Here is a 13,723-nt window from a genome sequence, read left to right as displayed (position 1 = left end):
ACATCTAGTCACTGGGCTCCCCCTAACTTCAGTTTCCACCCAAATTCTCCAACATGGAGACCAACTGTTGCTGATGGCAACTGATTTCACAGCCTTCTTACTAGGAACATAAAGTCACCCTCCAACTGCACAGATAGGAACTTGTACCTATCAAGAATGGCCACTCTTCAAAACATGCTAATGTCCTATTGTGCAGGTTAGTGCCCCCTCTGTACTTTCCCTCCAGTCATCCCTGCACTATATGGCTTGGTGCTAAACTACAGTGTATAGTGCCATTCTTTATACGAGGGTGAAAACTCCCTTTGTCAGTTCTTCAGTGTTCCCCTTCACACCCTATGCCCTCCCGTCTCATCCCTACCTGGAAAGCAACCTTTTGGTTGCTTTTAAAGTTCCCTCTGTCCACCCCACCTCTTCTATGCTTGACCTGTGCTCTGCCTCTCCCGCTTCTCTTCCTGATTGCTATGAGTGTCCCCTGTGTGACATTTACTGGTTTGGAGGATAGCCAAGGTTGGGGTCAGTGGCTAAGAAAGCTTGGACTTGAACAAGAAACGGTGCCAGTAGTAAGTAAGGGGAAGCTCAGGAGGACAAGAGCCCCTTTGAAGAATTAAAGGAACGTGTTCTAAGAATCACCAAAAGCCATGCAAAGAAAGACTTACTGAGACTACAAACCCCTGTCCAGGAGAAGCGAGTCAGTCTCCTTGGCCCCTCTTTTCTTTGAGCCTTTTTGAACAGTGGTAGGGACAGAATAGGGTAGTTTGGGACAGAGGACAGTTTATTACTTTGGACACTTTCACTGACAATGAGCACCCTAGTTAGATTTGTGTTAGATAGGGCAAATACCATACTGTTAGGGATAGATGGGCCTTTTCCTTTATTATTTAAATTAAATGGGTTGTTAAAATGCCATCAGTGACTACGTCATCTCCTTCTTACCTACTGTTAGGGAGAATTCTCTGTAAAGGCTAATTTCCCAAACCTAGTGAGTCCCCCAGCAGCTTTGCTGGATTTTTGGGGTTTATTTTTTTCTCCTGCTAAGAGTGAGACTCTTTTTATCCCACTCTTAGGCATGATTTGACAATGTCCTTTGACTAGGTAATGTGTTTTATGGGGTCTTTTACTCCATAGGGCTTCATGTCTTTTTGGTATGTGTGTTACACAGCACCCTCAGTGCAGTAACACAGGGGTGTCATAGTGACCCGCAAACATAGACTCCATACCCTGGGACTGACTGTCTCCCAGGGCATGTAAAGTCACCATTGACTTTACTAGTCTTAAATTGTGAACAGAACCAGTACAAACCATCATATTGTGGAAGTACTGGCAGTGGTTACCACGCAAAATATTCCACCAGAATATTTCCTATGGGATTTTCCCATTCATTTTAAACGCACCACTTTTTTTGGTGCAATGTTAAAGATACCGCTGGGTTATTTATTTAATATTTATTCCCCGGTTGGGTCTTTTTGCCAGGACTCGGTTTTAAAATGGCGTTTGTGTTCGCCTCTGTAACTCCAACCCAAGCCCTTTGTTCCACTTTTGGCAGGCTTCTGCACAGAAGCCTCCAAAAGTGGTGCCACTCTGTCTGGTTCCACAGGATGTGTGGGAGGGGGGAATAGCCACCCTGGACTGAGTTGCTTCGGCAACTCAAGTCGCACTCTTGTGTGATTGGCCCAGTGGTGAGCCGCCCGGCTCCCCACTTAGCATGTTTGAGTGACAGCTAGGACTGATGAATGGGGGTTTTCTGCATAAAAGCAGGGCTTTGGGGACTGGAACTTCAGAAGTCACCACAGGACCTAACGAATCCGAAGAGGGGGAAGCTGAGCCGACCTGCAACGACGACACCACCGGTGGAGCTCTGCTGAACCGACTCACCACTTCCCAACGACAGAGAGGATCTTCTTCCGGGAGAGTCTTCTTCCTTTGAGCTGGTGTGGTAAACCTTTTCGCCTTCCTGGATCGTCTCGTGGTCGAATCGCCCGTGCCAAGCACCCCGGCGGCCGGATAGCCACGCTTCACCACTACCGCGAATAAAAGGGTAGTACCTTTTAACCGGGGAAACTCTGCGGCTGGTTTCTTCCCTGGCAGTGCAACGACCTCCAGCTTTCCTCCACGTTGGGATCTTCTCTTCCTCTGGACGAAGCACCGACTTGCACCCGCTGCCAGGAACAACTGCCCCCGTTGGAACTTTCTCACCATTTCAGGTACTGTGTCCAGCCTGGTCTCCCTTGCAACAGACTGTCCAAGGTGTCCCGTAAATCCTTGACTCTCTATCCTGGGGTGACCTCGGACCTGATTTGCACATGGTCTTTCCCCTTCTGTAATGGCTTGGCAGGTGAAGAACGATGGTCTGGAGGGTTTCCCAGAGCAATGCCAGAGGTTAAGATTCATTCTAAACCTTCCAGCCATCACCTCTTTGTTTTTGCTTTGTCATGGGAAAGATGGGAGCAGGCTGGGTGTGCCACCCAGAGCTCCACAGATGCTGGATGAGGCCCTATGTTGGATTCCTACGAAGATCCTAGTACTTAGAGATGGCTGATGAAAGAAAAAGCCAAGCCAGGTGCCTTCATAAAAGTGCTTCTTGGGTGTAGAGATTGGTGCTCAGTGATCAAATGCTCCTGGATGTCTAGTGGAAGAACCTTGGGTGTTCCATTGCAAATCATTGTGAATTAGACTATATGAATCTAGTCCCCAGGATGTGATTTCGAGTTGAGGAGGAATGTGGGAAAACTGAAAACAGGAACGTTAAACTGTTAAAAAAAATGAACTCAATTTAAGAGGCATAAGAGCTAGCTTACTCCTGGTCTTTTTTGTATACACAAGGTCTTGCATGTTTATACTTATCACCTACTAATTCATGTGGCAGTACTCAGGATCAATTCTTGTCAAAGGCCCACTGATTCACTTGTAATAACTGGGAATGTGGTTCCACCCGCTGCACATGTTTCTAGGTCCCCTACCCTTTCGGTTCCTGGCACTGTGAGAAACCAAACAGTGTTTCACCCGCCAGTCCCCGGGGATCTGTTATCCAGGTGGCCAGGAGACAGCCATTTCGCTTTTGGATCAAGATCCTGGGGGTGGACCAGTGCGGGAGGATCACCTGCATGGTGGGTCTTCGGGGAGTGGTACAATGGGTGGTGAGATGCGGTATCCTCTTCCCTTTGATAGGATACTTAGGAATTCAACTCCCCCCAACCCTTCCCCCCCTTTTCTGACACAAACACTTTCTCATGGACAGCTCTGTGTGAGAGAAAACAAACTAACACCCAAGCCATATACCCAACATGTCCCAACACAAGGGTCAGGCAATTACTGATAATTACACCTGACTTCCATCACACTTACCACCACAGCTAAAAGGCGGAGCATGAAAGCACACTCTGAGCAAGGCAAAATGCATAGAAAGCAGCAGTTCCAGGATGGCAGTTTAATACAAGGAGAAAGACGACAAGACCAGAGAGGGTTGCAAGGAGGGAAGTGCCCTTGACTTTTTCGGAGAAAAAAAACACTACTTTCACAAGCCCTCGAGAATAAGAAACAGAAGACCTGGAATTAAAGCTGAAGAAAGGTGCATTGTGTGTTGAAGGTACCTGGGGCTCTCCTGTGTCATTAGCCAAGGCGGGGAGGAGCGATTGCTGCCGTGGTACTGTCCTTGGCTCCAACAACAAAGCAGCATCAGTAAAGTCAGCACAACTGGTGAGTCAGGGAGACTGATAGACGGGTCGGTGTTAGAACCAAGATTGCAAGCGGCAACTTTGGTTGAAGCTATCTGAAGAAACAGTGCGTGAAGCTTATGTGATTAGCGACGTGAATGTAATTGAACATCCAAGGAGTGACTGAACTTTTGAAGCCAAGATAGATACCATATACAGAATGGTCCGGCACCACCTGGGGGCTCATTCAAATGTCAGCGTTAGGTATCCAATGAGAGGTGGCAAATGTGAAATCGAAGTGGTCCTGCAACGTGCCAAGCTAAATCCTATGCACATTCGAAAGTCTTGGATAGCTAATACGAACTGCAATTGGTCCGAGCCCAGCTGAGGGAGACTGGTTGTGTAAAAGGAAGGATCTGCGCCCGGCTGAGGGGATCTGGGGTGAGCCGCGAGTCACACGAGAAAGGATATTCTCTGAACATTGGAGAAGGGGATCTGAGCCCATAAGAGGGGGATCCAAAATAACGATTGTGGTATAAAAGGCATCTGAGCCCGGCTCAGGGGGATCCAGGGTGAAGAGAGAATCACCAAACTTGAGTGCTTGTAAGACGAAAAGAACTTTTCATTTATTTTGGTACATCAGGCCCTCTGCATCAAGAGACTTTGATAACTTGAGGCATGGGCACAGAATGCCCTAATGCTGGAAATGGAACTGTGTCCACGTGGCGAAGCCAGAGAATGTGCTATGCTCGAGTGAACCGCCTTGTCCCGTGCTGAAAACGTGGGGAACGGAGGCCAACGGCATGAACATATCACACTGTTATAACTTTCCTTCTCCGGAGGTGTTAGATTTGGTTAGAAAATCCCCCTCCTCCTCCTTACCTGAAGTGCTGGGTTCCGTTGACGGCTTCCTCTTTCGTCTTCTCTGAGGTATCTCTCTTTTTTTTTTTTAGCAAGTAGGGTCTGCCACGGAAGGAAGCCACTTTGGCTGCCTAATAGGCAGAAGAAGGACCTCGCTTCCGGCACAGCTGGATAAGGGGAAAAAGCTGTGTGGCATAAAAAACCCCAGTGGAGAGATTGTTTGGAGTCATTCCAGGTAAACAAATGTGTGTACCCAAAAGTCTCATATACTTGGTTTAATTATTATTCCAAAAAGAAAAAATCTTGGAGGTAAGATGGAAGAAATCTGCAGATGTCAAAACCCAAGTCTGAAGTAACAAGAAATGAATTTATTGCACTAACACATTCAAGGCAAGCAAACAGGTACACCAGACGGGTAAGAATAGCACAGCGTGTGCCCGGACGGAACAGCACACAGAAGAAAGGTAGATGTAACAGGAATTCAAAGGAGGAAGCTAGATAGAGCGCACAGAAAAAAGGAAAGGCACTGACCGGAGAAACGCGAGGAAGCAGAACTCCGAGGAGGGAAAAGTACACAGAAAAAGAGGAGATAGTGCAGCAGAAGGAAACCAGAGGAGCGGTAGGAAAAAGATGAGGGAGAGCACCGGCAGAAAACCGGAAAGAACGAAGCTGGGGAATAAACGAAGCAGAGCAGGGAGAAAAGGTTAAAGCAACAGGGAAGACAGAGAAAGGGGGGTGGAGGACCGCCAAATGGAAATAATGCAAGAGCGAGCGCAACAAAGCAGAGTGAGACCCTTACGAGTTGCAACGTGCTGACCGCCGGAAAACTCACTGAATAAGTTTCTCAGCGGCGGCCATGTTGAAGGAAAACTAAACCGCAAATAGCAGAACACGGCTGAACGTGATGGCACACCTAATGGAGTCCGCTTCTTCAGCGGCTCCATAGCTTCCAGCCCCTGGAATGTGTGACAGAACATCTTAACATATCATTTGGTGAACACTCCTTTCTTTTTCGTGAACACTACCCTACACTATTTGTATTTAGCGGTAAGGATTGGCAATCATTTTTTTTTTTAGTATAGGCCCTTGTATTTTGACAAGAGTCCACTAGAACTGCATTATTATTATTTGATGGACTTAGCTTGCTCCCATCTGTAGATTTAGGATTTGATAGGCATTTATCACATCCTTGTTAAAGTTCAATAAACACCCTTGAACTGTGGTCGCTTTGTCTGTCTTACTATAGATGCCAAGCCTTTCTACATCAGCTACATCCAGCAGCCCTGTTTTTCCCACGTTCATCACATGACTCTTTGAAGCAGTCTTGAGCCACATGTGTGCTCAACAATAACCAATTAAATAATTAAAATGATAAAAATGATAAAATACATTGGGAAGGTTAAAACACAAAACCATACTTGAGAATGGTTAACACAGTCAGGGAATAAGAGATTAATCACTAAAGCTGTTGCAAACTTTCCATCACTGTTATTATGGAGTGATTTTAAACTCAATGCCCTGACAGTGAAAACGATTTTGTTGATCACGGCATCTTCCTACCGGAAGTTTATCTTCTTTTTGTAGGACTTTTTTAGTTTTCTTTTTCTTCCTTCTTGTTTTTCCGTAGCTGCTGGAGGAACTCTGGCCATCTTCGCTCACTGAAAAAAACAATTAAGAATTAGAATGGAAATATAAAATGGGGACAAAAACTAAATTTAGCATAGGCATTTGGCATCGAAGATGAGAATGGGTTTCAAGCTAAATTTAAACATGTGGCTCAAAAATGTGCACACTGGCCTATGATAACTGTAAATGCCTTGTCCAATCAACAAAATGTAAGGACATTTTTACTAGGGTACAATCAGTCCACTCACCTTATGTTGACAACTAGTTGACACTCTCCATGCTTAAAAGGAACGGTCATACTACGTAATGATTAAAAATGTTTTCTATGTACTTTTCTAATATTTCTGTATACACACCTCCACTGGTAATAAAACAAACAGAAGCAAAACAGCATTCCCCTTCCTCTAGCGTGAACAATTTTCTGTGGTCCGACTCTAAAAAGGCAGCCTTCACTGATTAATTCAGAAATACCTCGCCCTACTTGAAAAACAATTTATTATACCCAATTTCCAAACAATCGCATACTGGCCCAAATTTTTTTTTGCACCGCCACTCATTTTGAAATGGACAAATGGAATTGAGTGACCTTACAGGGGTGGCTTTTTGCAGCCGGCTTACCACAACGTCATTCTTTCACAGGCGATGTGCAGACTCAGATCCACAATTTTGTACTGCAGCTCTGACTTTTTGACACTTATTGACTTTTTAGCTGTGGTTCGCCAAATATGCTACGATAAAGATTATTCTTTGTACTTCTAAATTCCTCCAATAGGTCTCCCAATGAAGCCTCTTGGACTTTGCTAGAACATTGCATATGGCAGATATCAGGATTTTAGTGGCTAATGCAGCTTGGGGAATTATATCTAAATCTGTTAACTTCCCGATTTCACCAGTTCGGCATTTAGGCCGCAAACGTCCGGTGTCGAAGCTGCCACTACATTACATTTTCCAATGAGAGTCTAAAGTCTGATTTAAAGGCTAGGAAAGTGTTGATGCCCCCTCCCACCCCAACCAAGTACAGCTGCTACTTTAGTGCATCCGTCTCTTACCCAGTCATTGGAGGCACCTCGCGCTAGCCCCCGCGAAAATTCGGGTTATAGAAAGAGGAGTAAATACAGTGGGGTATGTGGTCCCACCTCGACCTGAATGTCTTTGTCCCAAATATTAAGAGTACGTTTGGAAATCTGGTTGATTTACAATACATTGGGACATCATTCAAAGCATCCATGACCGTCTCCAAATACATGAGGCTGCAACAGATTGTTCCATGAAGAGCCATGCTTTCTCCGATTCAGTTTTCATCTATTCCCACATTATCAGTTCTGGGTGACTCAGAAGCAATTTAGCAAAATAGGGCAGGCAAGTCCCTCCACCCAGATGCTATACTTAAATCAGACTCTCTTTACTACTCTTGACCTTTTACCGCCTTATATGAAATCCATGATGAGAGACTGCAGATATTATATTTCAATCCTAGGGTTGTGACCGGGAACTGCCTGGGAACGGCAGAGAAAGCAGGGCAGGAAATTCAATTTTATAATGGTTACTCCCTCACTGGTCCACCCCCAGGAACTAGATCCAACAGCGATGGCCGTGTCCTGGCCACCTGGATGACAGACCCCCGGGGACCAGTAAGGGAGACACCTTCAGGTTTCTCACATTCCATTCCTCCATGCAATACAGCCACATTTGTTTCACAGGGAAATGGATAACAAAATCTACATTTCCCTGGTCTTTTCCTTTTCGGTGTTCCACTATGAAACAATAGGGTTGTAGGTCTACAAACCATTGCATGACCCGAGGGTTAGACTCTGCATTGGCTACTCCAAACTAGGGGTAAGTGATCTGTGATGAGTGTACATTGTCCTAAGAGGTAGTATCTAAGCCTCTAGCTCTAACACAGAATATGTTTTTTCCTGTGGAAATAGTTTGCGGCTGGGGAATAATACGAGGTGTTCCAATCCATTGCAAACCAGGGATAGGACTGCTCCTGACCCTGTAAGGGGGTAACCATTTGTAAGATTAACTCTTTAGAAAAGTCAACCACCTTTAGGATCGGGTTTTGGCACAAAGTGTGCTTCAGGGTGTTGTAGCATATCTCATCTTCTTCATTCCAATAATGTTTCTGGGGTTCGGCATTTTTAAGTTTATCTGTTAACTGGGCTGTTTTATCTGAAAAGTTGGGGATAAACTTATGGTAATATCCTATTAACCAGAGAAAAGCTCTAAGATTTCTTTTGGACTCAGGGGTTGGTGTATCTAAGACAGCTTTTACCTTCTCATGTTGGGGCTGTACATTCCCATTCCCTACGAAGAAGTCTAGGTTTTTTATGGCTGATTGGGCCAATCGGCACTTAGCTGGGTTTGCAGTCAGGCCAGCTTTTCAGAGGACTTTCATGATGGTATAAAGATGGAAGAGATGGTCCTCCCAGATCTTACCATACATTACAATACTGTCAATGTAAGCTCCACAGAAATCAGTGTAGGGTTGTAAAATTTGACCCATGAGGTGTTGGACGATGCATGGTTCACTGTGTAAGCCAAAAGGCAGGACTTTAAACTGAAATAGTCCTAGAGGTGTTGGGAACGTGTTTATTTCCTTATCTGGCCCGTATATGGGGACTTTCCAGTACCCTTTGGTTAAATCTAGGGTAGATAAAACGGTGGCTGCTCAGAGTTTATCAAGAAGGTCGTCAATGCAGGGCATGGGATATGCATCAAAGTCCGAGAAGGCATTAACTTGACTGAAGTCTATGCAGAATCTCCAGGAACGGTCAGGTTTAGTGAACAATATGATAGGAGAGGACCATGGGTTTAAAGATGGTTCAATAATATTGGCTTTTAACATTTGTTGACTTCCTCAATCACTATCTGCTTACGGGCTTCTGTGAGTCAATACGGTTTTAAATTAACAACTTTACCTTTAGGTGGTCTAATATTGTGGTATGTGCCTTTTACTCTTCCTGGTTTTTCTGAGAATACATCGGGAAATTAGTCTACCAGGTCTTTTAAATCTTTGGGAGGGATTCATTCAAAGTTAGGAACAAGTTACTTACCTGTAACTGTTGTTCTCCAGCATGGGTCTGGCATGGATTCACATGCTCATGAATATTTCCCGTCGTCAGGCCGGGAATCCTCGGTATAGAAAAAAATCAGTATCAGTTTCGTTTCTGATCTGTCTTTCTTAGTAGTAACCAATCACTGGTCTCTGGGTCATACTGCCCCCAGCCAATGACTGCCCTCTACCTAAGCCCCGCCTCCGGCAGCCATCCTCAGATTTGGTAGCACGTAAAGTGGCAGTATGACCAAGTGGAGAGCCGCAGAGGGGTAAGCGGGAGAGTTTGCATGTGAATCCATGCCAGACCCATGCTGGAGAACAACAGTTACAGGTAAGTAACTTGTTCCTTCTCCAGCATGGGGTCTGGCATGGATTCACATGCTCATGAATAAGAATACATAGCAGTACACACATGCACAACCAGGGGAGGTGGCAACAGGCTCAACATTAAGCAATACAACAAGTCAACATTAAGGAACTCTTACCTCCTCACCAGGCTCACCTTAGGCGAACAGGTTGCGCAGCACTGCTTGGCCGACCCTGGACTCCTCCCTGGAGTCCCGATCGACGCAGTAGAATCTTGTGAAGGTGTGCGTCGACCTCCACGTCGCAGCCCTGCAGATGTCCAGCAGGGGCACACCAGCCAGGAACGCCGTGATAGCAGCGATCACTCTGGTCGAATGGGCTCTCTGACGGCCGGGCAGCTGTCGGTTTGCCAACCGGTGACAGTGCATGATGCAGCCGAAGAGCCATCTGGAAATGGAAGTCTTCGAGAGAGCCTTCCCTTGATTCACAGTCCCAAAGTTCACAAACAGCTGTGACATCTTCCGAAAACTCTTCGTGCGGTCCACGTAGAACTTCAGTGCTCTAGCTACATCCAGCGAGTGCAAAGTCCTCTCGGCCGGCGACGAAGGCGACGGGAAGAAAACTGGCAACACCAAGGGCTCGTTAAGGTGGAAGTCCGACGGCACCTTGGGCATAAAGGATGGGTGTGTCCTCAGCACCACTCTCGTGTCATGAAAAGTCAAGTATGGAGGCTTGCAAGATAGGGCCTGGATCTCTCCCACTCGTCGTGCGGAGGTGATGGCCACGAGGAAAGCTGTCTTGCATGACAGGAACTTCAAAGGCGCCGAATGCATAGGCTCGAATGGGGCCCCCATGAGCTTGGTCAGCACCACATTAAGCTCCCACGCCGGGGTAGGAGCCTTCACCGGCGGGAATGATCGGAATAGTCCCTTCATGAATTCTTTCACCAGACGATGAGACCACAAGGACGCCCGTCCCGTCGTCCTGGTATATCGGGAGATTGCAGCCAGATGTATTTTGATGGAGGCGTGAGCCAGTCCAGCTTTGGCCAGCGACAGTAGGTACGGCAGTACTTGAGGGGCCGTAATCCGCAGAGGGTTAATCTTCTGTGCACGGCACCAGACAGAGAACCTCTTCCATTTATGTCCGTAGCACTTGAGAGTTGAGGACGCCCTGGCCTTTGCAAGAACCTCTCTGCAGTCGGCCGGGATGTCGTACCCTCCAAACTCTAGTGCTGCAGGAGCCAGGCCTGCAAGTTCGGCGACTCCGGGTTGTGGTGAAGAATGGCGCCTCCTTCTCTGGAGAGAAGGTCTGCATCTGTCGGCAGCTTGACTGGTGGGGACGTTGACAAGTCCAGAAGGTCCGGGAACCAGATCTGTCTCGGCCACGCCGGTGCGACGAGGACCATCCTGCACTGGGAACTCTTGAGCTGGTTGATGAGCCGGAGCAGCAACGGCAGCAGAGGGAACGCATAAAGAAATAGGCCGTCCCAGGGGAACGAGAAAGCATCGCCCATGCTCCTCGGCTGGGGGAACCTGCTGGCGAACCTCCGGCACTTGGAATTCGTCGCCGTCGCAAAGAGATTGATTTGGGTTTCGCCCCATCGTCGGAAGAGTCGTTCCCACTCATGGCACGAGCGCAGCTCCCTGCTGAGTGAGTCGGCGATGGTGTTTTTTATCCCTGCCAGATGAAACGGCACCAGAAACATCCCTTGGGAGGCGGCCCAATGCCACAGGTCCTGCGCCTCCTTGGACAGTGCTAGGGACCTGGTTCCGCCCTGTTTCCTGATGTAAAACATGGTGGTGGTGTTGTCGGTGAAGATCCTCACCACCTTGCCCTTGAGGGACGGAAGGAAGGACCTGAGGGCCCAGAACACTGCACGGAGCTCCAGGACGTTGATATGGAGGGACTTCTCCGTCGGGAGCCAAAGGCCTCTTGCGTGCAGATTTTCAGTGTGCGCTCCCCACCCTTCCAGGGAGGCATCCGTGGTCACTGTCTCCTGGTGGTCTGGAAGTCCATGCCCGCCGTCAGATGCGCGCGGGTGCCCCACCACCGGACCGCTCGTCGGAAACTCTCGTCGAGTGTGATCCTCTCCTCGAAGTCGCCCGTCGTTTGGATCCAGCGCGCGTCCAGGAACTCCTGTAACGGGCGCATCCTGAGCCTGCACATGGGAATGAGGTAGATGCAAGAAGACATCATTCCGAGGAGGGACTTGATGGACCTCACCTTGGCCGCGTCGGAAACCAACATCCGCTGTACCTTGCCCAGGATGGACCTGGTCCTTTACTCCGACGGGGAGGCCAGAAGGGACACTGTGTCGAGCTTCGCTCCCAGAAACAGTGCGTTTTGCGCGGGTACCAGGTGGGACTTGGCGTAGTTCACGGAGAATCCCAGGTCCGTGAGAAGTTGGACGGTCCTTGCCGTGTGCTCCACGGCGAGCTCCCTCGTCTTGGCTCGGATGAGCCAGTCGTCCAGGTAGGGGTAGACATGGATCCCCTCGCGCCGCAGCTGCGCCGTCACCGGTGCAAGGCACTTGGTAAATACCCTGGGTGCCGACCGTAGTCCGAAGGGGAGGGCTTTGAACTGGTAGTGACGCCCTTGGACCACAAACCTGAGGAATTTTCGGTGCCCCTTTAGGATGGGAATATGGAAGTAGGCATCCTCCAAATCCAACGACGACAGGAAGTCTCCTTCCTCCAGCTGACCCAGGACGTGCTGGAGGGTGACCATCCGGAACTTATGCGCCTTGATGAACTTGTTCAGACGTCGCAGGTCTAGGATGGGGCGCCATCCTCCCGTCTTCTTCTTCACGAGGAAGTATCTCGAGTAAACTCCGGAGCCCCAAAGCCTCTTTGGGACGAGTTCGATGGTGCCCTTCCTGAGCATCGCCTTTACCTCCAGGAGAAGCTGAGGGATGTGAAGCTCTTTCCTGGCCACGGGGGGTACGCGCGGGCACCTTCTTTGAAACTCGAGCGCGTGGCCCCGGGCTAAGGCGTCCAGCACCCAACGGTCGGTGGAGATGGACTCCCACACGCTGACGAAGCTCGCCAGCCTCCCACCGGGGTGCTTCGGTGGGGGCCGGACCCCATGGCCGGTTCAATCCTGTTTCGATGAGGCTTTGCCGCCTTGACCTCCTTGGCGACGACGGCCGGGTCCGCCATACTTGCCTCGTCCTCTGTAGGCCTCCTGAGACGACGAGCGGGCCGCTTGACGGTAGGTGGAGAAACCGCCGCCGGAACCTTTGGAGGCGCCCTTGCCTCCGCTGCTCCGAAAGGGCGTCCGTCGTTGCTGCAGAACCCCAAGGGCCCGGGCCGTCTCAGTGTCCACTTTAATGGCCTGAAGGGAATCGTCCACTGTTTTCCCAAACAGGTTGTTCCCATCGAACGGCATGTCCAGGACTCTGCTCTGTACGTCTTTACGGAAGTCCGTAGCCTTGAGCCATCCACGCCGCCTAAGGCACACGCCGTTGGCCAACTGGCGAAACCCAGTGTCGGCGATGTCCGTCGCAATAGTGATGGCGTGGTCCGACGCCATCTCACCTTCCTGTAGGATCTCTAGGGCATCCGCCCTCTTGTCGTCCGCTAGGAAGTCCAGCAGGGGAGCCAGTTTGTACCATAGCTCCCTGTCGTAGCGGGCCACGATAGCCAAGGCGTTGGCCGCTTTAATCGTCGTCGCTGCAGACGAAATGACCCTGCGTCCCATAGCGTCCAATTTCTTTCCCTCGCCGTCCGGTGGGGAAGTCGATGTGGAGGCCGCACCCCCCCCGCTTTCTTCCTGGCCGCCGCGGAGACGACTGAGTCCGGGGTAGGCTGTGCCCGGAGGCACAGGGGGGCCGCGTCCGGGACCCGGTACTTCTTCTCGTACCGGTCTCTTCTAGCTGGCGTCGTGGAAGGGTTCTTGAGGAGGGCGAGGCCCTCATCCCAAATGTCGTCCAGTAGAGGCACCGCGAGGACCGTCTTCCTCTTGGCCTCACGCCGTTGATAAAGGAATCCTTCCTTTTTCTTCTCCTCAGGGCAGAGTTGGAAAAGCTCGGATGCCCTGGCGATCATGGAGTGGAACGATCCAATCTCGTCGGGCGGAGAAGCCCTGGTGGGAGGTGACGACGGTAGATCCTCGTCGTATACCTCGTCGTCCATACCCGTTGCTGCCGTGTCAGTCCCCGTATCATCCCCTCGGGTGGATGGGGAGGAGGGCTGGACGGGTCGCGACGGCTGAAAAGGAG

At 49.4% G+C, this 13,723-nt stretch overlaps 1 protein-coding gene across 2 annotated transcripts in view; it reads right to left on the bottom strand.

Annotated features, from left to right (window-relative positions):
* DZANK1 (double zinc ribbon and ankyrin repeat domains 1) overlaps window positions 1-13,723 on the bottom strand; it is a 1,110,268-nt gene that overhangs the window by 168,252 nt on the left and 928,293 nt on the right. For both annotated transcript variants that reach the window (XM_069607537.1, XM_069607538.1), the window contains exon 17: window positions 6,072-6,169. In XM_069607537.1, coding sequence (XP_069463638.1) covers window positions 6,072-6,169 — 98 coding nt within the window. The remainder of the gene's footprint in view (window positions 1-6,071; window positions 6,170-13,723) is intronic.

Source organism: Ambystoma mexicanum, chromosome 4q, assembly GCF_040938575.1.
Source record: "Ambystoma mexicanum isolate Mex_15411 chromosome 4q, UKY_AmexF1_1, whole genome shotgun sequence".
Taxonomy (NCBI): Eukaryota; Metazoa; Chordata; class Amphibia; order Caudata; family Ambystomatidae; genus Ambystoma; species Ambystoma mexicanum.
Note: the sequence above shows the minus strand (reverse complement) of the source record. Positions and strands in the feature narration are given on the sequence as shown.